The 24,702-nt window shown below is 54.2% G+C and overlaps 2 protein-coding genes across 2 annotated transcripts; both read right to left on the minus strand.

The window, feature by feature from the left end:
* Window positions 1-4,220: 4,220 nt before the first annotated feature.
* LOC147596564 (endogenous retrovirus group K member 10 Gag polyprotein-like) lies at window positions 4,221-6,513 on the minus strand. Its single transcript, XM_086769776.1, has 2 exons — window positions 6,328-6,513; window positions 4,221-4,982 (listed from the first exon to the last, which is right to left on the minus strand). Exons 1-2 carry the CDS (start codon window positions 6,343-6,345, stop codon window positions 4,221-4,223), a joined length of 780 nt encoding a protein of 259 aa, XP_086625902.1. The 5' UTR covers window positions 6,346-6,513.
* Window positions 6,514-15,095: 8,582 nt separating this feature from the next.
* On the minus strand, window positions 15,096-17,281 carry LOC147596565 (endogenous retrovirus group K member 10 Gag polyprotein-like). The gene is made up of 2 exons (XM_086769671.1): window positions 17,249-17,281; window positions 15,096-15,903 (listed from the first exon to the last, which is right to left on the minus strand). The coding sequence occupies exons 1-2, from the start codon at window positions 17,264-17,266 to the stop codon at window positions 15,136-15,138; spliced, it is 786 nt and encodes a 261-aa protein (XP_086625797.1). The 5' UTR covers window positions 17,267-17,281; the 3' UTR covers window positions 15,096-15,135.
* Between the last annotated feature and the right edge of the window lie 7,421 nt (window positions 17,282-24,702).

The following is a 24,702-nucleotide window of genomic DNA, read 5'->3' on the forward strand; positions in this document are numbered from 1 at the left end:
ACGTTTCTAAGCTGCACGCTGTTAGGGCCTGAAAGAGTTCATGCGTGTTGATGTCTCCAAGATTGTTGTGGCTGTGGCGCACAGGGTGCTGTGCGGTAGGAGTCCGGTAACACAGGAGCTGGAGGCCGCACGGGGGATGTGCAGCTCCACAGGTCCCTGTTAACGACTTGCCCACTATGGCAAGGGGTCACACAGCAGTCATCTGAGGAAGGGGCTTCCGACCACCCCTCACGTTCAGCGCCTGCTTCGCGCCTGCGCAGAGGACTCAGAACTCTCTGGACCCAGACCATACCAGTCTTCCAGGGGCATAACTGGAGGCGGGGATCAGACTAGAGAAGACACTGCCTCAGGGAGCCGCGTGCGAGCCCCCCACCGGAAGATCATCACGGCCGCCCGTCACCGTCGGCGCTGGATCCAAGGGCGGCGCTATCCCTTTCCCTCTTTTTCTCTTTTCCTTCTTAGAAATGTTCTGGTAAGAGCCCTGGCTACCAACCCCTTTATGCTTTCCAAGTTTTCAAAGTTAAGTCGTTGCGCTGAGTGTTAAATCGATCCTTTGGTGGTGTTTCACCTTAATTTAGTCCGAGGGAATCACAAACCTGCTACGGCCCTGGCTCGTAACAGAATTGGCGTCACGGACAGCAGTCCCGCGGTGGTACTAAAGCGCTCCTTAGGCCCGGGCCTTTACCGCGGCCCCCCTCTGAGGGGCGTCATACACAAAGGGGACGGCCCTCCGAGGACTGACAAGGGATCTGTTCCCTGGAATTGTAGGCACTATGGCCTCCCAGGGAGGTCTGATTGTAGACCGTAGCTTTCTCTCGGCCGCGTGTCGCCTTTGTGGAGGACCAAGCCCCAATTCTTTTGCGGCATTTCTCAGGTTGCTTCCTAACACATCAGCAGCCCCTGGCTCTTCTCTGTTGCTCAAAACTCCATCCCCTTCCCCCACTGAGTTGAGTTTAAAGCCCTCCTTGTCAGTCTGGCCAGCTGCCAGGGCCAAGACCCTCTTGCCCTGCTTGGTCAGGTGAACCCCATCAGCTCCCACCAGACCCAGCTTCTCAAAGGTAGATCCACAATCACAGAAGCCAAAACCTTGAGTATGGCACCAGCTACGCAGCCAGGCATTCACCTGTTCCATTCGTCTCCTCCTCCTCCCTGGACCCCTTCCTCTGACGGGGAGGACAGAGGAGAGCGCCACCCGTGCTCCTGACCCTCTTTTAACATTGCTCCGGTGTTGCCTTTGTTGGCGTGGCGACCTGGTTCAGGAACGGCACGGCGACCACCCCCAGGCCGCTCGGTCCATCAGCTCGCAGACACCAATGTGGTGGACGGCAAATGGCATTTATTGGTAGGTAACACGGCCTTATATAGCTTGGGTTTACAACGTCACTTCCGTCTGCTTACATCATAGACTAAACGCTATTGGCTATCATAGACTAAACGCTATTGGCTATCCGGAGAGGGGTCCTATCTTCCCGTACAGCGCGATATCTTCCGGCCGCCAGACCCTAGCTGCCTACATTTCCCCCCTCCCTATGCTAATTAAATTAGCTAAAAACATAACAATCTTAAAAAAAATAAATATATCGTAATTGTGGATAAAAAACACACTAAGTGTATAACTAAATTAGCTAAAATATTATGCTAATTTAGATTTTAGAGTTTGGTTTGCCCGTTCAACTATGGCTTGTCCCGTGCTGTTGTACGGGATACCGTGTATTAGAGTAATACCCCATTTCAAAGCAAATGCTTGGACTGGTTTAGAAACGAAATTCGGACCGTTGTCCGTTTTGATCTGATTAGGGACGCCAAGCCACGCCATGGCTGTCAGCCAATGTTGGATGGTCGCTTTGGAGTCAGTCTTAAGGTGTGTGGCTACGATCACTCCGCTATACGTGTCTACAGTTACCGCTAGCCACGCTCGAGGCTTCAGTAGCTGACACAGCGTAAAGTCCGTTTGCCACACCTCAGAGGCTTTAAGACCTCTGGGGTTGACTCCACTGGACCATAGTGGCGCTTTCTGACAGTGGGGACACGTAGCTACTACGTGTTTCGCGTCCGTGACTGAAATCCCACATGTCTTTGCTAGCGCTTTAGCTCCAATATGGAGAGACTCGTGTAGCTGACGGGCATCTCTTAGCGTCCACAGCCCTTTTGCAGTGGCGTCTGCTTTGTCGTTACCAGTTTGGAAGAATCCCTTGATTGGACTGTGACTGTTGACGTGGATGACCGATATGGTGCCCTTTCGGGAAGAAAGTGCTTCTTCTAGCATCAATGCTGTTGTGGATGTTGACACGCCAGGCCCCGACATGGCCAACCAAAGTTTAGCCACGAACATCGAATCGGTCACAATGTTAAGGTGTTCTGTCGGGAACAGCCCGCAGGCTAGTACTACTGCCGTTGCTTCTAGCTGCTGGACTGAAAGCGCATGATCGGTCGCTTTAATGCAGCGCCATTCTCCTTCCGATTGCCATACTGCTGCTGCGGTTGAGGTCGCCGAGGATGCATCTGTGAAGACCGTTGGTCCCTGTTGGGGCCGGTCCATGATTTTTCGTGGAAGGTCGATGTCGACAATTGCCAGCATTTGAGTCCAAGGGGGCTTTACAGCGTACTGGATTTCTCCTCCAAATCCGACGAGGGCTATGGCTAAATGTTCTGACATTGCCACTGACTGCGTTGGAAGCTGTTTGCGGAAGGGTAGGTATATTCTGGCGGGTTCGATGCCTAGATGTCTCAGGGCGAGTTTTCTGCCTTTCATGATGAGGTTGCCAAGACACTCGACTCCTGGAGAGAATGCACGCGACGGCTTTCCCAGGACTATCCATTGTATTGGCTGCGCTTTTTCAGGGGGACCCTGGGCTAGTGCCCCTACTCCCCCCTTTTCCGTGAAGTGTACATACAGATCGAGCGGTGCACCTGGGTTCCATCTGGCGAGCGTGCCTGACGATACCTGTTGCTCGATGAAGTCGAGGGAGTTCATTGCTTCCGTCGTCAGAGTTTTTTGCTCCCATGGGTTTTTTCCTTTTAGAAGATCGTACAAGGGGGCCATGGTTTCTGGAGGGATCAAGACGATGTTACGAAGCCATTGCAAGGACCCCACTAGCTGTTGCATGTCATGGAGCGTTTTGATACGCCGACGGATCTTTATCTGGGGAGGGGTTATGTAAGAACCTGTAATTCCCACTCCCAAAAAACTCACACATGGTCCTCTTTTGATTTTTGCGCTCGCAATTTTGAATCCGTTAGTTTTTAAAGTTTCCGAGACCGTTGACACCAGTTGGTCCACTTGACTTCCTGACGGTGCGGCGATCAAGATATCATCCATATATTGAATGATAGTGGCGGTTGGGTCACTGCGCCGAACCGGTGCCAGCGCCCGGTCCACTGTGATCTGGCAGATAGTGGGTGAGTTGATCATTCCTTGAGGCAGCACTTTCCACTGGAAGCGTAGGTTGGGGCGTTGGCTGTTCGGGAACACGACAGAAAAAGAAAACCGCTCTTTGTCCTCTTCATGCAGGGGTATCGAAAAGAAACAGTCCTTAATGTCAAGGACAGCGCAAGGTTGTCCTTCTGGTATCATAGAGTTCATGGGCAACAGCGTTTGGACAGGACCCATTGGTTGAATTCTCTTATTTACTTCACGCAGGTCATGGAGGAGGCGAAACCCCTCGCCAGATCGTTTGGGTATTACGAAAACTGGGGTGTTCCACGGGCTAGTGGAAGGCTCTATGTGACCTCGTTGTAGTTCGCGGTCAAGTAGCTCAAGAAGAGCGTCCATTCGAGGCTTTGATAGGGGCCACTGCTCGACCCACACTGGATCGGACGATTTCCATGTCAGTCTGATTGGTGGGAGTGGGTATGCGGCAGTGGCCCTTATGGTAAATTTGTCACCCTGGCTTTTAGTAGGGCTAGAGCGTCCCTTCCCAACAGGGGTGGGACTCCTGACATGACATATGGGAAGAGGGTAATAGTTTTCTCCGGTCCCTTTTCAGTGTGAAGCGTGATTGCTACCAATTGAGCACTCTTCCGGGCTTGGGTTAATCCCCCGACTCCACCCACCATGGGGGCGCCTTCCAATTTCCAGTGCGGGGGCCAATTCGTCTCAGGGATAACTGTAACATCTGCTCCAGTGTCGATCAAAAAGGGGACACTAATAGTGGTGTCATTTAAGGCATTATAGAGGGAACAGATCCCCCACACCACTGGCGGGTTGTCACACTTTACTGTCAGGGCCACCCTGGGGTCCTGCCCCCAAAGGGTGGTCCTTGCTGTTCCTGAGATGGGGGCAGATTCGGCTGGACCGTTGGTTGAGCCATAAAGTTGGTTGCTTCTCGAGGGGGCAGCGGGTTCGGGAGCGTTTCGCCCCATCTGGGGTTGGCACAATTGGGCCGCCTCGTGTCCCAAGTGGGAGAGGGCTGTGTGCAGCCCAGGTGCCCTCTCCCCCTCCCGTTTCCCTGGATTTTAGATCTGCATTCTTTAGCGAAATGCCCTTTCTTTCCACAGGCCCAACACGGTCCTCTGGGTCGACTTTGGCGCGGGGGGGGTGCTGTTGGCAGGTTCCCCAACCGAGGGCAGTTTGCTACAACGTGGCCCACCTGGCCGCATTTAAAACATGCCATCACGTTAGCTATTGCGGTGCGGACAGCCACCTGGATCGGGGCTGAATGCTCTTCGTTCGTGACATACTTAATCATGTCCGCAATACTCGACCCCATTGGCAGTGATCGTAGGATTTCTTTGGTTGCTGAATTACACTGCTGACGTAAGCACTCTGCTACAACCGGGCCTTTCGCTTCCGAAGGCAGGGTCGAGGAGTCGATCACTGTCTGGAGGCGATCCACAAATTGCGCAAAGCTTTCGCTTTCTTTTTGCTTTACTGTGGACCAGGGTGACGGCTTGACAATAGCTCTAGAGGCTGTGCGAATAGCTTCTCTGGCCGCACGCGTAGTTGTCATAACTTCATGGGCCCGCATGCCCTGGGCCTGCGCCTGGGGGGTAATCATTGTCGGGTCTGAACCCATCAGCCGCTGCAGGCTGGAGCCGTGTAGCGGGTGATCCGCCCCGGTTACTTGGGCTAGTTGCTTCGTACAGTTGTCCTCCCATTCTTGTTTAAAAACGATCATCCCTGCCCCGTCAAAGATCAGTCTACAAGTTTGTTTTATATCAAATGGGAGCATGTCGTCTCCCCCAAAGACACCGTCTATGAGGGTGGAGTCCAGGGCAGAATTGAGCCCTTTGTCCACAATTGCTTTAACAATCGCTTGTATATCCTTGGGGTTTATTGGCGAGTAGACCCTTTGTCCCCCATCCGCCACCCGGACCGGGAACGCCAGCGTGGCCGATGGGACCCAATCGGCACAGGCAATATTTATTTTCTTCCAATCCGTGAGAGGAATTTTTTGCCTTCGCGATTCCTTTTTATTTTGGATGTGGGTATTTTTGCTTTTGACTCTATTTACCCTCATGTCCTCCTCCTCTGAGTTTGAATCAGTTGCAAGCCAGTCGTCCGAGCTGCTATCTGATCCGGAGTCGGAACTCGACTGACCGGTTTTTCTCGTTGGGCTCCGGCCCCGCCCACTTCCCTTGCGGGCGGACCGTTCCCTCCCTCTTGGCTCGCCCCTCCTTCTGCTCGGCGGGGTGTTTGCCCTATGAGGGCGTGTTTTCAGATGGGCGCTCTGATTGGCTCTCCGCCCCTCGCTCGCGCTCCTCTCCTCTTTCCGGTCGCCTCCACCACTCTTCTCCTTCTCGTTCTCCTCCCCTTCCGGTTCGTGTGTGCTTGTTAGTTCAAGCGCTTCCTCCGTTTTCCCGCCGGGGACGTCTTTGTCCCGCCCTCCCCCCTGGGGTTCGGCGCCATTTTGGGGCAGCTAACCCACTCCAGAAGGACAGTGTGCACTTCTGCCCCTCCGTAAGCGGGTCAGGGTTCGGGGGTTCAGGGGGCGAAGGGCTCAGGGGTAGAGGGGGTGTATTGCCCTCTCGTAAGTCTTTAGACTCTGCGGAATCATCGCCGTTTGGGGGGTGCGGAGTCTGCGTGGCTGCCCCGACTCCCAATTTTGGGGTGACCAACAAACAGTCCCTTGCCGCCCTCCAGGTTTCCTGCTCTTGTAAAGCCTTTTGCAGGGCCTGTACGACTTTCCCCCACGACTTAAGGTTTTTCCCACTACCCGAGGACATCGTCTCCTCGGCTAATGCTTTAGTGCATTTATCCCACACTTCAGGGTGGAGAATATCCACCGGCTGGTCAATGGCCCCAGTCTGTAAAAGCCTCGCAACTGCGAGAGTAAAATCTTGGGGCTTACAATCAATACCCCACTGCTTATGTAATTGTGATACGACCTTCACAAGGGCTTCCATCCTCCTTGTTGGTCCGGGAGCGTCCTCCCCGCCGGGCTGGTCCTGCCGCTCCGGCCGCCGTTCACCCGTCCAGGCGATTTTCCCGGGTTTCGGCACCACTTGTTGCCTTTGTTGGCGTGGCGACCTGGTTCAGGAACGGCACGGCGACCACCCCCAGGCCGCTCGGTCCATCAGCTCACAGACACCAATGTGGTGGACGGCAAATGGCATTTATTGGTAGGTAACATGGCCTTATATAGCTTGGGTTTACAACGTCACTGCCGTCTGCTTACATCATAGACTAAACGCTATTGGCTATCCGGAGAGGGGTCCTATCTTCCCGTACAGCGCGATATCTTCCGGCCGCCAGACCCTAGCTGCCTACACTCCGGGGGACACCTAGTCTCTTCGGAGGGTTCCCAGTTGCCTCGTCAGACCCTACACGGAATAGCGGGAGCTGATGATAACCTGTAGGGGTCTCCAGGCTCAGCAGCCTCTCAGTGGTAGGCAACAAAGGATGGCCCTGCCTCCCTCCCGTGCCCATCTCCCTTGTTCAACAGCTGTTAAAGAAAGATGAAGTTGGCCATCTCCCTGTGATGTAAGTTTTCGTTTGGGTCTGCCTGGGATGGAGGTAACTTTCCCCATAGCAGCCCTCACAGTGCTGGGCTTTGTACTTGTAGCTAGAAGGGCATTGGTAACACACCAGTGTTTTGGCTACTGCTGAGCAGTGCTCCCACAGCAAGGAGGCTGTCTCTCCAAGCTCCCCACCCCCCGCAGGCCAGTAAGCTGGGGGCGGGCAAGAGGTTGGGAGGGGACAGAGCCAGGGCAGCTGACCCAAAGGGAGCAAAGAGAGATTCCACTGTGCTATGGAAGCGCCACGGCTGCCATTCAGACCCATCCTTTTCTCTCTCCGACCATATCCCTCCTCACCAGAAAAGGGATATCAACGGGGCCTTACCACGCAGCCATTGATAAAGTGCTCCAACCGGAGTTGGATGCTTCCAACGCAGCGCGCTGTGCCGAAACCACCCTTGTATGGCGTGCCCGTAGCCTCACATACCGTATTTTTCTAAAGCTTTAGCAGCAGCCTACGCTGCCTCTATGTCCGTTTGCATACCGCTTCCAAAAAGCTCAGAGTTTGCTTCCTACAAGACGCAGGAGGCTGCCAAGCGGCTCCAGCGTCACGCTTCAAACGACTGGGCAAATCACCATCTATCAATCGGTCTGTTAACAGCGTTCCAAACGTTCCACATGCTCGCGCGCCGGGGAGACACCATTTTAACCCGCAGAACCACTGCCCCCAGCAAGACGCACAAGACAGAGATGATATCCCCACGGTAAATCTTTATTGTGCAAGTGCTGCTCCAAGCTTTCGTTACCTTCCACGGACACACGTCACAAAAAACTAGACATCAACAGCGGCTAGACTGACGGGCAACAGGCGAAATCCATTCAGCGGCAGTCTGTACGCAGGCAGCAACTCTTGCGGTGCAGAAGCCTTAGCCGGGCGGCCAGCCTGACTGACGGCCACCCAGAATACGTAGACGTACGTGACCGACCGACCGCCCGCCCACCCTCGGGCCCTTCATCCGCAACCGCCCGGGATCCATTGGTCAGGCCCGGGCGAGCGGCACGCTTCTTGCCAACAGTCATTAAAACGCCCAAGAAGCTGGAGAAGGAAGTACAAAACCAGAAATAAAATAAAATACAATTAAAAGCCACGCACAAAGAGGGGAGGGGGCGGGAAGGGAAGGAATGAGAGCAGAGAACCACCCAGAGAAACCAGCTGGCCAGTTCCGAGCAATTCAACCACTGCGCTTCAAGTTGCTCTCTGTCCGCCTGCAGCTGACGTTTCCCAGAGCAAAGCTGCAGGCTTTTTTCAAGCTAGACAGTAACGGACGACAGAAGAGCCCCCATCATACCTTCAGGCAACATAAGCCATTCTAGTGCAAAACAAGCTTTAGGCTGCCTTTTGCGTGGGTTTACCAAGTCTTTGAACTTGACTTTTACAGCTAAGGGGGAAGCACCCGGCACCTCTCAACCAGCTTTGCCCTTCCTCCCCCGAGCCCTCTTCTCCGGATTAGGAGAAGTACTACTACTCTTACCCTAAACCACGACAACAGGCATCAGACCGCGCTCCAAAACAACACCGCACTTTGCACCGGAAGTACGTACCCAGGGACGAGCGTTGCTTTATGGCACTGCTTTTAGTCAAAAAAAAGCTCAATTCCGCTACAAGCTAGAGCACAGGCAAAAGATCACAGCGCCAGAAAACCCCAAACAGCCTGCTGTGCCCTATCCAGGGGAAAAGAGGGGAGGGGAAAGAGTCCAGGAAGTTAGGAACTCATTACAGGTACAGGTGAGCGTACAGAAAGCTTCCACAGTACTTACAGAGCCGCCGGAATCTTCTGCTTCAGATAACCCGATAACAACTGGCTCCTCGGGCACGACTAGGAAAAGCGGCGGAGCTTGGGGCGAAAGATCGTGGAACGCAAGGCGCTGGAGGAAGAGCGAACAGTTCAAACGTAACCGCCTTCAGAGAAAGGTAACAGCTTAAGCAAATCCATTTGCCCCACTGAACTCGTACAGAAGCAGATTACCAGATACCCCAAACACAAGCCGAAACGTTGACTTTTCTTACGTGATGTTAATACTTTCTATACGCAAGACGCAACGTGTTTACAGAGCCCCCTCCAGAAGTGGGATTCAGCATGCGAGACGATGGGGGCAAGGAGACGGGCCAGTACTTCAGATCAGCGACCTCCAGTAGGTTTTAATTTGGGTTGATCGTTTCCCCAAGCAGTTTTTCCGTTCGACGCCGTCCACACGGAGGCAGGAGACAAACGGCTTCGCTGAATCAGCAGAGAATTTAGCAAAGTGGAAGACCAGCGGCCATTTGTTTTCCACAGCACAGGGAGCTCGAGCATTGAACAAAAGCAGAATCACAGGAAGCCCGCAAGCGCAATAGCACGAGTCTGCCTTCTATACTGCACATAACCCCCACCTTCAGGAGCAGAAGACAGCCCTAACTGTTCGTCTGCAGCATTTGAATACAAAAGCTACACGGGATACCAACTTCAAGTTAACATCATCGTGTAGGTCACGGCTGCGTTCTTCCCCCACGGTCTAAGCAGCTCGCTCTAGTTCCTAGCGCCTTGTGGCGCACCAGCATCCGTGGACCTTGCAAGCATGCCGTTATCACGGTCCCGCTTCACCACAGAAACAAGGGCTGTCTGGGAAGCTTTTGCAGCCTGCGGGATGACCGCTTTCTAGATTTTCTTTAAGAAAAATAAGAAAAGCTGGAACTCTTTGCTTTAATAATCCAGTTTGGGGGCTCAGAACCAAAGCCTAGCGCAGCAGAGCTGCGACATCTCTATAATGCTATTACGAGGCACAGCAAGACCTGCATTTCTCCTATGCAGGACTAACTCACTACGGCCACTACTCAGACGTTCGCTGCTTACATACACACACCTGGAATCCCCGAGGAGGTTGACTGCGTGTGCTTGACCTAAGGTTTCAAGACTATCATCCGACACGAGGTAGGACCACTCCCATCCCTCGGCAGCAAACTTTGCACGACTTGCAGTGCCAAAGGGATGTCACGCGGCAGACGCCTGCGGCTGCCACCAAGCGCGTTACCGCCAGAGGCCCTCCTCTACGCACGCGCGCGCGCACGACACGGCGGGGCTGGGAACCGAGGCGAGCCGGACAGCACCGGCAACCCAGTACGCGCCGCGGCAGCCGGGGAGGGGGGCACCGAAGAAGCGCGATGTTTTAGGGACGGGGCAGCAGAGAGCGCCACAACGCAGAGAGGCCCCGCCCCCCGCCCCCTCCCCCGCAGCAACGCCGCCACCCGCCCTGCCGCGCTCCCGGGCACCGCGCAACGGGTCCTCGGCTCAGGGTGCCTGCGAGCGCGGGGGGAAGGGGAACCGCGCACAGAGCAAAGCCGCGGCTACCTCCTCGTCCTCGTAGATGACGCTGGCGGGGAAGCGCCTTGCCGACGATCTTTCCGAAGACAGCAGCGGCGCCCCAATATTCTCGTCAGCCACGACAACGCCCCTCGTCGCCCCCGCGCTTCCTCCACTCGGCCAGGCCCTCCGCGGCGCCCATTGGGCCGCCAGATCGCCGCCGGCCCAGCCCGCGTCTCGATTGGCTGTCTCGTCTGTCGCTTTCGCTTGTCCCCGCCCCCTTGGCGGGTCCGCCCTCGTCGACCTGGTGCTTACCGGGGCTCGCGGAGCTTGCGTGCCCCCGCGGCGCGGAGGGATCCGACCTGGGCGGGGGCGGGGGCGGAGGCGGAGAGAAGGGAGGAGACGTTGGGCGAGTCTGCGGAGGGATCTGTGCCGTGTAGTGCTGCGACCCTGTGGGCGGGCAACGAGGCCTCAGAAGAGGCTGTTGTAGCTAGAAGTACTGGTTGTTGTTATTTATTACCGCATCGAGTCCCCCCCCAAGCGTGCTTGTGGCTTTTTGGGGCTGCTCCCTCCGGTCAAATGACCGCTTTGGCCAGGGCAGGGCAGGCCTTCGCTTCTCAGAACATTTCGCAGAACCAACACAAGTTGCTCTAAATTGTTCCCCGAAAGCCCCGCTTCCATTGCAGACGTTTCTAAGCTGCACGCTGTTAGGGCCTGAAAGAGTTCATGCGTGTTGATGTCTCCAAGATTGTTGTGGCTGTGGCGCACAGGGTGCTGTGCGGTAGGAGTCCGGTAACACAGGAGCTGGAGGCCGCACGGGGGATGTGCAGCTCCACAGGTCCCTGTTAACGACTTGCCCACTATGGCAAGGGGTCACACAGCAGTCATCTGAGGAAGGGGCTTCCGACCACCCCTCACGTTCAGCGCCTGCTTCGCGCCTGCGCAGAGGACTCAGAACTCTCTGGACCCAGACCATACCAGTCTTCCAGGGGCATAACTGGAGGCGGGGATCAGACTAGAGAAGACACTGCCTCAGGGAGCCGCGTGCGAGCCCCCCACCGGAAGATCATCACGGCCGCCCGTCACCGTCGGCGCTGGATCCAAGGGCGGCGCTATCCCTTTCCCTCTTTTTCTCTTTTCCTTCTTAGAAATGTTCTGGTAAGAGCCCTGGCTACCAACCCCTTTATGCTTTCCAAGTTTTCAAAGTTAAGTCGTTGCGCTGAGTGTTAAATCGATCCTTTGGTGGTGTTTCACCTTAATTTAGTCCGAGGGAATCACAAACCTGCTACGGCCCTGGCTCGTAACAGAATTGGCGTCACGGACAGCAGTCCCGCGGTGGTACTAAAGCGCTCCTTAGGCCCGGGCCTTTACCGCGGCCCCCCTCTGAGGGGCGTCATACACAAAGGGGACGGCCCTCCGAGGACTGACAAGGGATCTGTTCCCTGGAATTGTAGGCACTATGGCCTCCCAGGGAGGTCTGATTGTAGACCGTAGCTTTCTCTCGGCCGCGTGTCGCCTTTGTGGAGGACCAAGCCCCAATTCTTTTGCGGCATTTCTCAGGTTGCTTCCTAACACATCAGCAGCCCCTGGCTCTTCTCTGTTGCTCAAAACTCCATCCCCTTCCCCCACTGAGTTGAGTTTAAAGCCCTCCTTGTCAGTCTGGCCAGCTGCCAGGGCCAAGACCCTCTTGCCCTGCTTGGTCAGGTGAACCCCATCAGCTCCCACCAGACCCAGCTTCTCAAAGGTAGATCCACAATCACAGAAGCCAAAACCTTGAGTATGGCACCAGCTACGCAGCCAGGCATTCACCTGTTCCATTCGTCTCCTCCTCCTCCCTGGACCCCTTCCTCTGACGGGGAGGACAGAGGAGAGCGCCACCCGTGCTCCTGACCCTCTTTTAACATTGCTCCGGTGTTGCCTTTGTTGGCGTGGCGACCTGGTTCAGGAACGGCATGGCGACCACCCCCAGGCCGCTCGGTCCATCAGCTCGCAGACACCAATGTGGTGGACGGCAAATGGCATTTATTGGTAGGTAACACGGCCTTATATAGCTTGGGTTTACAACGTCACTTCCGTCTGCTTACATCATAGACTAAACGCTATTGGCTATCATAGACTAAACGCTATTGGCTATCCGGAGAGGGGTCCTATCTTCCCGTACAGCGCGATATCTTCCGGCCGCCAGACCCTAGCTGCCTACATTTCCCCCCTCCCTATGCTAATTAAATTAGCTAAAAACATAACAATCTTAAAAAAAATAAATATATCGTAATTGTGGATAAAAAACACACTAAGTGTATAACTAAATTAGCTAAAATATTATGCTAATTTAGATTTTAGAGTTTGGTTTGCCCGTTCAACTATGGCTTGTCCCGTGCTGTTGTACGGGATACCGTGTATTAGAGTAATACCCCATTTCAAAGCAAATGCTTGGACTGGTTTAGAAACGAAATTCGGACCGTTGTCCGTTTTGATCTGATTAGGGACGCCAAGCCACGCCATGGCTGTCAGCCAATGTTGGATGGTCGCTTTGGAGTCAGTCTTAAGGTGTGTGGCTACGATCACTCCGCTATACGTGTCTACAGTTACCGCTAGCCACGCTCGAGGCTTCAGTAGCTGACACAGCGTAAAGTCCGTTTGCCACACCTCAGAGGCTTTAAGACCTCTGGGGTTGACTCCACTGGACCATAGTGGCGCTTTCTGACAGTGGGGACACGTAGCTACTACGTGTTTCGCGTCCGTGACTGAAATCCCACATGTCTTTGCTAGCGCTTTAGCTCCAATATGGAGAGACTCGTGTAGCTGACGGGCATCTCTTAGCGTCCACAGCCCTTTTGCAGTGGCGTCTGCTTTGTCGTTACCAGTTTGGAAGAATCCCTTGATTGGACTGTGACTGTTGACGTGGATGACCGATATGGTGCCCTTTCGGGAAGAAAGTGCTTCTTCTAGCATCAATGCTGTTGTGGATGTTGACACGCCAGGCCCCGACATGGCCAACCAAAGTTTAGCCACGAACATCGAATCGGTCACAATGTTAAGGTGTTCTGTCGGGAACAGCCCGCAGGCTAGTACTACTGCCGTTGCTTCTAGCTGCTGGACTGAAAGCGCATGATCGGTCGCTTTAATGCAGCGCCATTCTCCTTCCGATTGCCATACTGCTGCTGCGGTTGAGGTCGCCGAGGATGCATCTGTGAAGACCGTTGGTCCCTGTTGGGGCCGGTCCATGATTTTTCGTGGAAGGTCGATGTCGACAATTGCCAGCATTTGAGTCCAAGGGGGCTTTACAGCGTACTGGATTTCTCCTCCAAATCCGACGAGGGCTATGGCTAAATGTTCTGACATTGCCACTGACTGCGTTGGAAGCTGTTTGCGGAAGGGTAGGTATATTCTGGCGGGTTCGATGCCTAGATGTCTCAGGGCGAGTTTTCTGCCTTTCATGATGAGGTTGCCAAGACACTCGACTCCTGGAGAGAATGCACGCGACGGCTTTCCCAGGACTATCCATTGTATTGGCTGCGCTTTTTCAGGGGGACCCTGGGCTAGTGCCCCTACTCCCCCCTTTTCCGTGAAGTGTACATACAGATCGAGCGGTGCACCTGGGTTCCATCTGGCGAGCGTGCCTGACGATACCTGTTGCTCGATGAAGTCGAGGGAGTTCATTGCTTCCGTCGTCAGAGTTTTTTGCTCCCATGGGTTTTTTCCTTTTAGAAGATCGTACAAGGGGGCCATGGTTTCTGGAGGGATCAAGACGATGTTACGAAGCCATTGCAAGGACCCCACTAGCTGTTGCATGTCATGGAGCGTTTTGATACGCCGACGGATCTTTATCTGGGGAGGGGTTATGTAAGAACCTGTAATTCCCACTCCCAAAAAACTCACACATGGTCCTCTTTTGATTTTTGCGCTCGCAATTTCGAATCCGTTAGTTTTTAAAGTTTCCGAGACCGTTGACACCAGTTGGTCCACTTGACTTCCTGACGGTGCGGCGATCAAGATATCATCCATATATTGAATGATAGTGGCGGTTGGGTCACTGCGCCGAACCGGTGCCAGCGCCCGGTCCACTGTGATCTGGCAGATAGTGGGTGAGTTGATCATTCCTTGAGGCAGCACTTTCCACTGGAAGCGTAGGTTGGGGCGTTGGCTGTTCGGGAACACGACAGAAAAAGAAAACCGCTCTTTGTCCTCTTCATGCAGGGGTATCGAAAAGAAACAGTCCTTAATGTCAAGGACAGCGCAAGGTTGTCCTTCTGGTATCATAGAGTTCATGGGCAACAGCGTTTGGACAGGACCCATTGGTTGAATTCTCTTATTTACTTCACGCAGGTCATGGAGGAGGCGAAACCCCTCGCCAGATCGTTTGGGTATTACGAAAACTGGGGTGTTCCACGGGCTAGTGGAAGGCTCTATGTGACCTCGTTGTAGTTCGCGGTCAAGTAGCTCAAGAAGAGCGTCCATTCGAGGCTTTGATAGGGGCCACTGCTCGACCCACACTGGATCGGACGATTTCCATGTCAGTCTGATTGGTGGGAGTGGGTATGCGGCAGTGGCCCTTATGGTAAATTTGTCACCCTGGCTTTTAGTAGGGCTAGAGCGTCCCTTCCCAACAGGGGTGGGACTCCTGACATGACATATGGGAAGAGGGTAATAGTTTTCTCCGGTCCCTTTTCAGTGTGAAGCGTGATTGCTACCAATTGAGCACTCTTCCGGGCTTGGGTTAATCCCCCGACTCCACCCACCATGGGGGCGCCTTCCAATTTCCAGTGCGGGGGCCAATTCGTCTCAGGGATAACTGTAACATCTGCTCCAGTGTCGATCAAAAAGGGGACACTAATAGTGGTGTCATTTAAGGCATTATAGAGGGAACAGATCCCCCACACCACTGGCGGGTTGTCACACTTTACTGCCAGGGCCACCCTGGGGTCCCGCCCCCAAAGGGTGGTCCTTGCTGTTCCTGAGATGGGGGCAGATTCGGCTGGACCGTTGGTTGAGCCATAAAGTTGGTTGCTTCTCGAGGGGGCAGCGGGTTCGGGAGCGTTTCGCCCCATCTGGGGTTGGCACAATTGGGCCGCCTCGTGTCCCAAGTGGGAGAGGGCTGTGTGCAGCCCAGGTGCCCTCTCCCCCTCCCGTTTCCCTGGATTTTAGATCTGCATTCTTTAGCGAAATGCCCTTTCTTTCCACAGGCCCAACACGGTCCTCTGGGTCGATTTTGGCGCGGGGGGGGTGCTGTTGGCAGGTTCCCCAACCGAGGGCAGTTTGCTACAACGTGGCCCACCTGGCCGCATTTAAAACATGCCATCACGTTAGCTATTGCGGTGCGGACAGCCACCTGGATCGGGGCTGAATGCTCTTCGTTCGTGACATACTTAATCATGTCCGCGATACTCGACCCCATTGGCAGTGATCGTAGGATTTCTTTGGTTGCTGAATTACACTGCTGACGTAAGCACTCTGCTACAACCGGGCCTTTCGCTTCCGAAGGCAGGGTCGAGGAGTCGATCGCTGTCTGGAGGCGATCCACAAATTGCGCAAAGCTTTCGCTTTCTTTTTGCTTTACTGTGGACCAGGGTGACGGCTTGACAATAGCTCTAGAGGCTGTGCGAATAGCTTCTCTGGCCGCACGCGTAGTTGTCATAACTTCATGGGCCCGCATGCCCTGGGCCTGCGCCTGGGGGGTAATCATTGTCGGGTCTGAACCCATCAGCCGCTGCAGGCTGGAGCCGTGTAGCGGGTGATCCGCCCCGGTTACTTGGGCTAGTTGCTTCGTACAGTTGTCCTCCCATTCTTGTTTAAAAACGATCATCCCTGCCCCGTCAAAGATCAGTCTACAAGTTTGTTTTATATCAAATGGGAGCATGTCGTCTCCCCCAAAGACGCCGTCTATGAGGGTGGAGACCAGGGCAGAATTGAGCCCTTTGTCCACAATTGCTTTAACAATCGCTTGTATATCCTTGGGGTTTATTGGCGAGTAGACCCTTTGTCCCCCATCCGCCACCCGGACCGGGAACGCCAGCGTGGCCGATGGGACCCAATCGGCACAGGCAATATTTATTTTCTTCCAATCCGTGAGAGGAATTTTTTGCCTTCGCGATTCCTTTTTATTTTGGATGTGGGTATTTTTGCTTTTGACTCTATTTACCCTCATGTCCTCCTCCTCTGAGTTTGAATCAGTTGCAAGCCAGTCGTCCGAGCTGCTATCTGATCCGGAGTCGGAACTCGACTGACCGGTTTTTCTCGTTGGGCTCCGGCCCCGCCCACTTCCCTTGCGGGCGGACCGTTCCCTCCCTCTTGGCTCGCCCCTCCTTCTGCTCGGCGGGGTGTTTGCCCTATGAGGGCGTGTTTTCAGATGGGCGCTCTGATTGGCTCTCCGCCCCTCGCTCGCGCTCCTCTCCTCTTTCCGGTCGCCTCCACCACTCTTCTCCTTCTCGTTCTCCTCCCCTTCCGGTTCGTGTGTGCTTGTTAGTTCAAGCGCTTCCTCCGTTTTCCCGCCGGGGACGTCTTTGTCCCGCCCTCCCCCCTGGGGTTCGGCGCCATTTTGGGGCAGCTAACCCACTCCAGAAGGACAGTGTGCACTTCTGCCCCTCCGTAAGCGGGTCAGGGTTCGGGGGTTCAGGGGGCGAAGGGCTCAGGGGTAGAGGGGGTGTATTGCCCTCTCGTAAGTCTTTAGACTCTGCGGAATCATCGCCGTTTGGGGGGTGCGGAGTCTGCGTGGCTGCCCCGACTCCCAATTTTGGGGTGACCAACAAACAGTCCCTTGCCGCCCTCCAGGTTTCCTGCTCTTGTAAAGCCTTTTGCAGGGCCTGTACGACTTTCCCCCACGACTTAAGGTTTTTCCCACTACCCGAGGACATCGTCTCCTCGGCTAATGCTTTAGTGCATTTATCCCACACTTCAGGGTGGAGAATATCCACCGGCTGGTCAATGGCCCCAGTCTGTAAAAGCCTCGCAACTGCGAGAGTAAAATCTTGGGGCTTACAATCAATACCCCACTGCTTATGTAATTGTGATACGACCTTCACAAGGGCTTCCATCCTCCTTGTTGGTCCGGGAGCGTCCTCCCCGCCGGGCTGGTCCTGCCGCTCCGGCCGCCGTTCACCCGTCCAGGCGATTTTCCCGGGTTTCGGCACCACTTGTTGCCTTTGTTGGCGTGGTGACCTGGTTCAGGAACGGCACGGCGACCACCCCCAGGCCGCTCGGTCCATCAGCTCACAGACACCAATGTGGTGGACGGCAAATGGCATTTATTGGTAGGTAACATGGCCTTATATAGCTTGGGTTTACAACGTCACTGCCGTCTGCTTACATCATAGACTAAACGCTATTGGCTATCCGGAGAGGGGTCCTATCTTCCCGTACAGCGCGATATCTTCCGGCCGCCAGACCCTAGCTGCCTACACTCCGGGGGACACCTAGTCTCTTCGGAGGGTTCCCAGTTGCCTCGTCAGACCCTACACGGAATAGCGGGAGCTGATGATAACCTGTAGGGGTCTCCAGGCTCAGCAGCCTCTCAGTGGTAGGCAACAAAGGATGGCCCTGCCTCCCTCCCGTGCCCATCTCCCTTGTTCAACAGCTGTTAAAGAAAGATGAAGTTGGCCATCTCCCTGTGATGTAAGTTTTCGTTTGGGTCTGCCTGGGATGGAGGTAACTTTCCCCATAGCAGCCCTCACAGTGCTGGGCTTGGTACTTGTAGCTAGAAGGGCATTGGTAACACACCAGTGTTTTGGCTACTGCTGAGCAGTGCTCCCACAGCAAGGAGGCTGTCTCTCCAAGCTCCCCACCCCCCGCAGGCCAGTAAGCTGGGGGCGGGCAAGAGGTTGGGAGGGGACAGAGCCAGGGCAGCTGACCCAAAGGGAGCAAAGAGAGATTCCACTGTGCTATGGAAGCGCCACGGCTGCCATTCAGACCCATCCTTTTCTCTCTCCGACCATATCCCTCCTCACCAGAAAAGGGATATCAACGGGGCCTTACCACGCAGCCATTGATAAAGTGCTCCAACCGGAGTTGGATGCTTCCAACGCAGCGCGCTGTGCCGAAACCACCCTTGTATGGCGTGCCCGTAGCCTCACATACCGTATTTTTCTAAAGCTTTAGCAGCAGCCTACGCTGCCTCTATGTCCGTTTGCATACCGCTTCCAAAAAGCTCAGAGTTTGCTTCCTACAAGACGCAGGAGGCTGCCAAGCGGTTCCAGCGTCACGCTTCAAACGACTGGGCAAATCACCATCTATCAATCGGTCTGTTAACAGCGTTCCAAACGTTCCACGTGCTCGCGCGCCGGGGAGACACCATTTTAACCCGCAGAACCACTGCCCCCAGCAAGACGCACAAGACAGAGATGATATCCCCACGGTAAATCTTTATTGTGCAAGTGCTGCTCCAAGCTTTCGTTACCTTCCACGGACACACGTCACAAAAAACTAGACATCAACAGCGGCTAGACTGACGGGCAACAGGCGAAATCCATTCAGCGGCAGTCTGTACGCAGGCAGCAACTCTTGCGGTGCAGAAGCCTTAGCCGGGCGGCCAGCCTGACTGACGGCCACCCAGAATACGTAGACGTACGTGACCGACCGACCGCCCGCCCACCCTCGGGCCCTTCATCCGCAACCGCCCGGGATCCATTGGTCAGGCCCGGGCGAGCGGCACGCTTCTTGCCAACAGTCATTATAACGCCCAAGAAGCTGGAGAAGGAAGTACAAAACCAGAAATAAAATAAAATACAATTAAAAGCCACGCACAAAGAGGGGAGGGGGCGGGAAGGGAAGGAATGAGAGCAGAGAACCACCCAGAGAAACCAGCTGGCCAGTTCCGAGCAATTCAACCACTGCGCTTCAAGTTGCTCTCTGTCCGCCTGCAGCTGACGTTTCCCAGAGCAAAGCTGCAGGCTTTTTTCAAGCTAGACAGTAACGGACGACAGAAGAGCCCCCATCATACCTTCAGGCAACATAAGCCATTCTAGTGCAAAACAAGCTTTAGGCTGCCTTTTGCGTGGGTTTACCAAGTCTTTGAACTTGACTTTTACAGCTAAGGGGGAAGCACCCGGCACCTCTCAACCAGCTTTGCCCTTCCTCCCCCGAGCCCTCTTCTCCGGATTAGGAGAAGTACTACTACTCTTACCCTAAACCACGACAACAGGCATCAGACCGCGCTCCAAAACAACACCGCACTTTGCACCGGAAGTACGTACCCAGGGACGAGTGTTGCTTTATAGCACTGCTTTTAGTCAAAAAAAAAAAGCTCAATTCCGCTACAAGCTAGAGCACAGGCAAAAGATCACAGCGCCAGAAAACCCCAAACAGCCTGCTGTGCCCTATCCAGGGGAAAAGAGGGGAGGGGAAAGAGTCCAGGAAGTTAGGAACTCATTACAGGTACAGGTGAGCGTACAGAAAGCTTCCACAGTACTTACAGAGCCGCCGGAATCTTCTGCTTCAGATAACCCGATAACAACTGGCTCCTCGGGCACGACTAGGAAAAGCGGCGGAGCTTGGGGCGAAAGATCGTGGAACGCAAGGCGCTGGAGGAAGAGCGAACAGTTCAAACGTAACCGCCTTCAGAGAAAGGTAACAGCTTAAGCAAATCCATTTGCCCCACTGAACTCGTACAGAAGCAGATTACCAGATACCCCAAACACAAGCCGAAACGTTGACTTTTCTTACGTGATGTTAATACTTTCTATACGCAAGACGCAACGCGTTTACAGAGCCCCCTCCAGAAGTGGGATTCAGCATGCGAGACGATGGGGGCAAGGAGACGGGCCAGTACTTCAGATCAGCGACCTCCAGTAGGTTTTAATTTGGGTTGATCGTTTCCCCAAGCAGTTTTTCCGTTCGACGCCGTCCACACGGAGGCAGGAGACAAACGGCTTCGCTGAATCAGCAGAGAATTTAGCAAAGTGGAAGACCAGCGGCCATTTGTTTTCCACAGCACAGGGAGCTCGAGCATTGAACAAAAGCAGAATCACAGGAAGCCCGCAAGCGCAATAGCACGAGTCTGCCTTCTATACTGCACATAACCCCCACCTTCAGGAGCAGAAGACAGCCCTAACTGTTCGTCTGCAGCATTTGAATACAAAAGCTACACGGGATACCAACTTCAAGTTAACATCATCGTGTAGGTCACGGCTGCGTTCTTCCCCCACGGTCTAAGCAGCTCGCTCTAGTTCCTAGCGCCTTGTGGCGCACCAGCATCCGTGGACCTTGCAAGCATGCCGTTATCACGGTCCCGCTTCACCACAGAAACAAGGGCTGTCTGGGAAGCTTTTGCAGCCTGCGGGATGACCGCTTTCTAGATTTTCTTTAAGAAAAATAAGAAAAGCTGGAACTCTTTGCTTTAATAATCCAGTTTGGGGGCTCAGAACCAAAGCCTAGCGCAGCGGAGCTGCGACATCTCTATAATGCTATTACGAGGCACAGCAAGACCTGCATTTCTCCTATGCAGGACTAACTCACTACGGCCACTACTCAGACGTTCGCTGCTTACATACACACACCTGGAATCCCCGAGGAGGTTGACTGCGTGTGCTTGACCTAAGGTTTCAAGACTATCATCCGACACGAGGTAGGACCACTCCCATCCCTCGGCAGCAAACTTTGCACGACTTGCAGTGCCAAAGGGATGTCACGCGGCAGACGCCTGCGGCTGCCACCAAGCGCGTTACCGCCAGAGGCCCTCCTCTACGCACGCGCGCGCGCACGACACGGCGGGGCTGGGAACCGAGGCGAGCCGGACAGCACCGGCAACCCAGTACGCGCCGCGGCAGCCGGGGAGGGGGGCACCGAAGAAGCGCGATGTTTTAGGGACGGGGCAGCAGAGAGCGCCACAACGCAGAGAGGCCCCGTCCCCCGCCCCCGCCCCCTCCCCCGCAGCAACGCCGCCACCCGCCCTGCCGCGCTCCCGGGCACCGCGCAACGGGTCCTCGGCTCAGGGTGCCTGCGAGCGCGGGGGGAAGGGGAACCGCGCACAAAGCAAAGCCGCGGCTACCTCCTCGTCCTCGTAGATGACGCTGGCGGGGAAGCGCCTTGCCGACGATCTTTCCGAAGACAGCAGCGGCGCCCCAATATTCTCGTCAGCCACGACAACGCCCCTCGTCGCCCCCGCGCTTCCTCCACTCGGCCAGGCCCTCCGCGGCGCCCATTGGGCCGCCAGATCGCCGCCGGCCCAGCCCGCGTCTCGATTGGCTGTCTCGTCTGTCGCTTTCGCTTGTCCCCGCCCCCTTGGCGGGTCCGCCCTCGTCAACCTGGTGCTTACCGGGGCTCGCGGAGTTTGCGTGCCCCCGCGGCGCGGAGGGATCCGACCTGGGCGGGGGCGGGGGCGGGGGCGGAGGCGGAGAGAAGGGAGGAGACGTTGGGCGAGTCTGCGGAGGGATCTGTGCCGTGTAGTGCTGCGACCCTGTGGGCGGGCAACGAGGCCTCAGAAGAGGCTGTTGTAGCTAGAAGTACTGGTTGTTGTTATTTATTACCGCATCGAGTCCCCCCCCAAGCGTGCTTGTGGCTTTTTGGGGCTGCTCCCTCCGGTCAAATGACCGCTTTGGCCAGGGCAGGGCAGGCCTTCACTTCTCAGAACATTTCGCAGAACCAACACAAGTTGCTCTAAATTGTTCCCCGAAAGCCCCGCTTCCATTGCAGACGTTTCTAAGCTGCACGCTGTTAGGGCCTGAAAGAGTTCATGCGTGTTGATGTCTCCAAGATTGTTGTGGCTGTGGCGCACAGGGTGCTGTGCGGTAGGAGTCCGGTAACACAGGTGCTGGAGGCCGCACGGGGGATGTAATAAACTGTGAGCTTTTTGTTCATCAAACCTTGTCAGAACAATGGAGAGTTATATGAAATACACAAAGTCGGCCACAAGAAAGTTACATTAAATACACAAGGTCGGCCACAGGCACCTGGCTATGTAAAAACGGCATGCAGGACTGCGAAAGGAGGGAGCGGGGGGGGCTCATAAAGATGAAGGGTATAAAACCAGTAACTTTCTATACCATATAGTTTGAAGAAGCAATTAGTGGGAGGGGGAAGTCTGGTTTGGAGCAAGAAACAGTCTCACATTATCTCGAGGGAGTGAGGAAGTGATTAAAAGGAGCAAGGATTCGAAAACAGGATGGCACCCATCACATAAATCTCCTTGTTCAAGAAGGACACGAATCGGCTCAGACTGATAAGGACACTGCCAACTTGTGGGAACAGCACATTCCAGGCAAAGGTGAAAAGTACACCGTGAAGAAGACCTACGGCCTTCCTCCCAAAAGACCCCCGAAGACCCTCGCCCACAGTTCCTGGGAGAATTTGCGCAAGCGCGAAGGACTGATAAGCTAATTAACATACGAAGCGAGAGTAGGTGGGTTTAGGTAATGAATATGTATAAGCATCAACGAAATATTTATTGCTTTTACTGTATAAGAATGGGGCGGTTTGCTATCTCGGCGCGCGCCGTTGGCGGAGCAGGAGACTCCCCGGCCGCCCAGCGCTGTTTTGCTTACTGGTCGCTTGCTTTAATAAACCAAATTTTTAATTGGCCAATCTCTGTCAGTTAATTAGACAAAGAGGGCAGATAAACTATAACAATTTTGGTGCCGTGACTCGGATAAAGGCAATCTGGCCTGAGGTCCTTGGCAGGGGAGGCGCCCCACTGGATAAGCGGCCCTTGTCAGGGTGCTTCTATGCTAAATCCTTTACTGACGAACCTTAAATTAGACAGTAAGCAAATAAAACCGGTTAACCCCATAATCTTTGTGCACGAAGCCCCGGACGAAGACGCAGGACGCGTGAGTATAGGCCGGTTATCCGTTCGGTTGGGGTTGGGTATCCTGAAGCGTGCTTGTGTGAGACGTCCATTGGGCTCAGTAGTCCACCGGGCGAAGTGAGTGCGGACCCTCAGTAGTGCGGTTCCCAAACCCCGCGAGGGGCTGGGCCACGAACCAGGGGAAGTGAGTGTGTGAATGAAAGAAGGCGCTTCGGAAGATGGGACAGAGGAAAAGCAAGCCCTCTGATCCCATGGGTGGGTCTGGGGTCCAGGTGAGGTTCCCGCAGATACCACCGGATAGTCCATTAGGCTTAATGATTAAACATTGGGATGATTACCCCTCTAGGCGGGGTAAGGATAAAGTAAAAATGATTCACTATTGCATGGAAGTTTGGGGTGGTAAACAAATTAGAGGGGACCATCTATATTGGCCTGTATTTGGGTCCTTTGAAGATTGGATTTGCCAGGCCCTAAACATCTACATACATTCAAAGGAACCTTTTAATTTAGAAGAAAGTGAATATGCACATTTGTGGATTGGGTCAGAGACCAGAGTGAATCTATATCCCTTAAAGGAAAAGGAAGGGGCTAGGAGAAAGAAACAGAAGGACGAGGAAGGGGTTCCTACCTCACCTCCCCCTTATATTCCACCACCCCCTCCTCCACAGCCTTTGGCGCCCCCCCCACTAGTGGCACCAAGGTATGAGAATGACTCAGCTCCTAGTTCCCCTGAGGAAAATAGGGTAGTAACCCGTAGCCAAACCAGACGGAGGGAGGAGCGGGCAGAGTTATATCCCCTTAGAGAAATTGCGATGGGGGGACCTCAACCTGGCATGGGGTATGTATCCGTCCCACTTAACTCAGGGGATGTGAGAGAATTTAAAAAAGAGATGGGGAGTTTGTTAGAAGACCCCCTAGGGGTCTCGGAAAGATTGGATCAGTTCCTAGGTCCTAATATATATACCTGGGATGAGCTACAAGCAATTTTGAGTATTTTATTTACGTCTGAAGAGAGAGATATGATCAGACGAGCTGGAATGAGGATATGGGACCATCAACATCAAGGGGGTCCGGCAGCAGATATAAAGTGGCCAATCCAGAGACCTAATTGGAATAATCAGAATGAAGTTGATAGAGGCCACATGTCCGATTTACAGATAATAATTATACAGGGAATTAGAGAAGCTGTTCCTCGAGGACAAAACATTAACAAAGCACTTAATGAACAACAAAAGAAAGATGAAACCCCTACAGAATGGTTAGAAAGACTAAGGAAGAGTTTACAATTGTACTCCGGGTTAGATCCAACCACTGATTTAGGGCAAGCATTATTGAAAACTCAGTTTGTGGCTAAGTCATGTATTGATATCCGGAAGAAATTAGAAAAGATGGAGGACTGGCAGCAAAGGGGATTAGATGAGTTACTCCAGGAGGCGCAGAAAGTTTACGTTCGGAGAGAGGAAGAAACTCAGAAGAAACAAGCTAGGCTTTTGGTTGCAGCAGTAAGGGAAGGACAGAGAGGTCCTCCACCCAGACGGAATACGAACCTTAACTCATCAGGACCCTCTGGAAAGGAAAGTAGGGACCAGAGAGGGGAGAAGGAAATGAGGACCTGTTTCTATTGTGGAAAGACGGGGCATATTAAGAAGGATTGTAGGAAGAGGATGATGGATGAGAGAATGTTTAAAGAAGATTAGAGGGGTCAGGGGCTCTATCTGCTGGGGACCCGGGAGA

The sequence above is a fragment of the Chlamydotis macqueenii genome, chromosome W, assembly GCF_036417535.1.
Source record: "Chlamydotis macqueenii isolate bChlMac1 chromosome W, bChlMac1.mat, whole genome shotgun sequence".
Taxonomy (NCBI): domain Eukaryota; kingdom Metazoa; phylum Chordata; class Aves; order Otidiformes; family Otididae; genus Chlamydotis; species Chlamydotis macqueenii.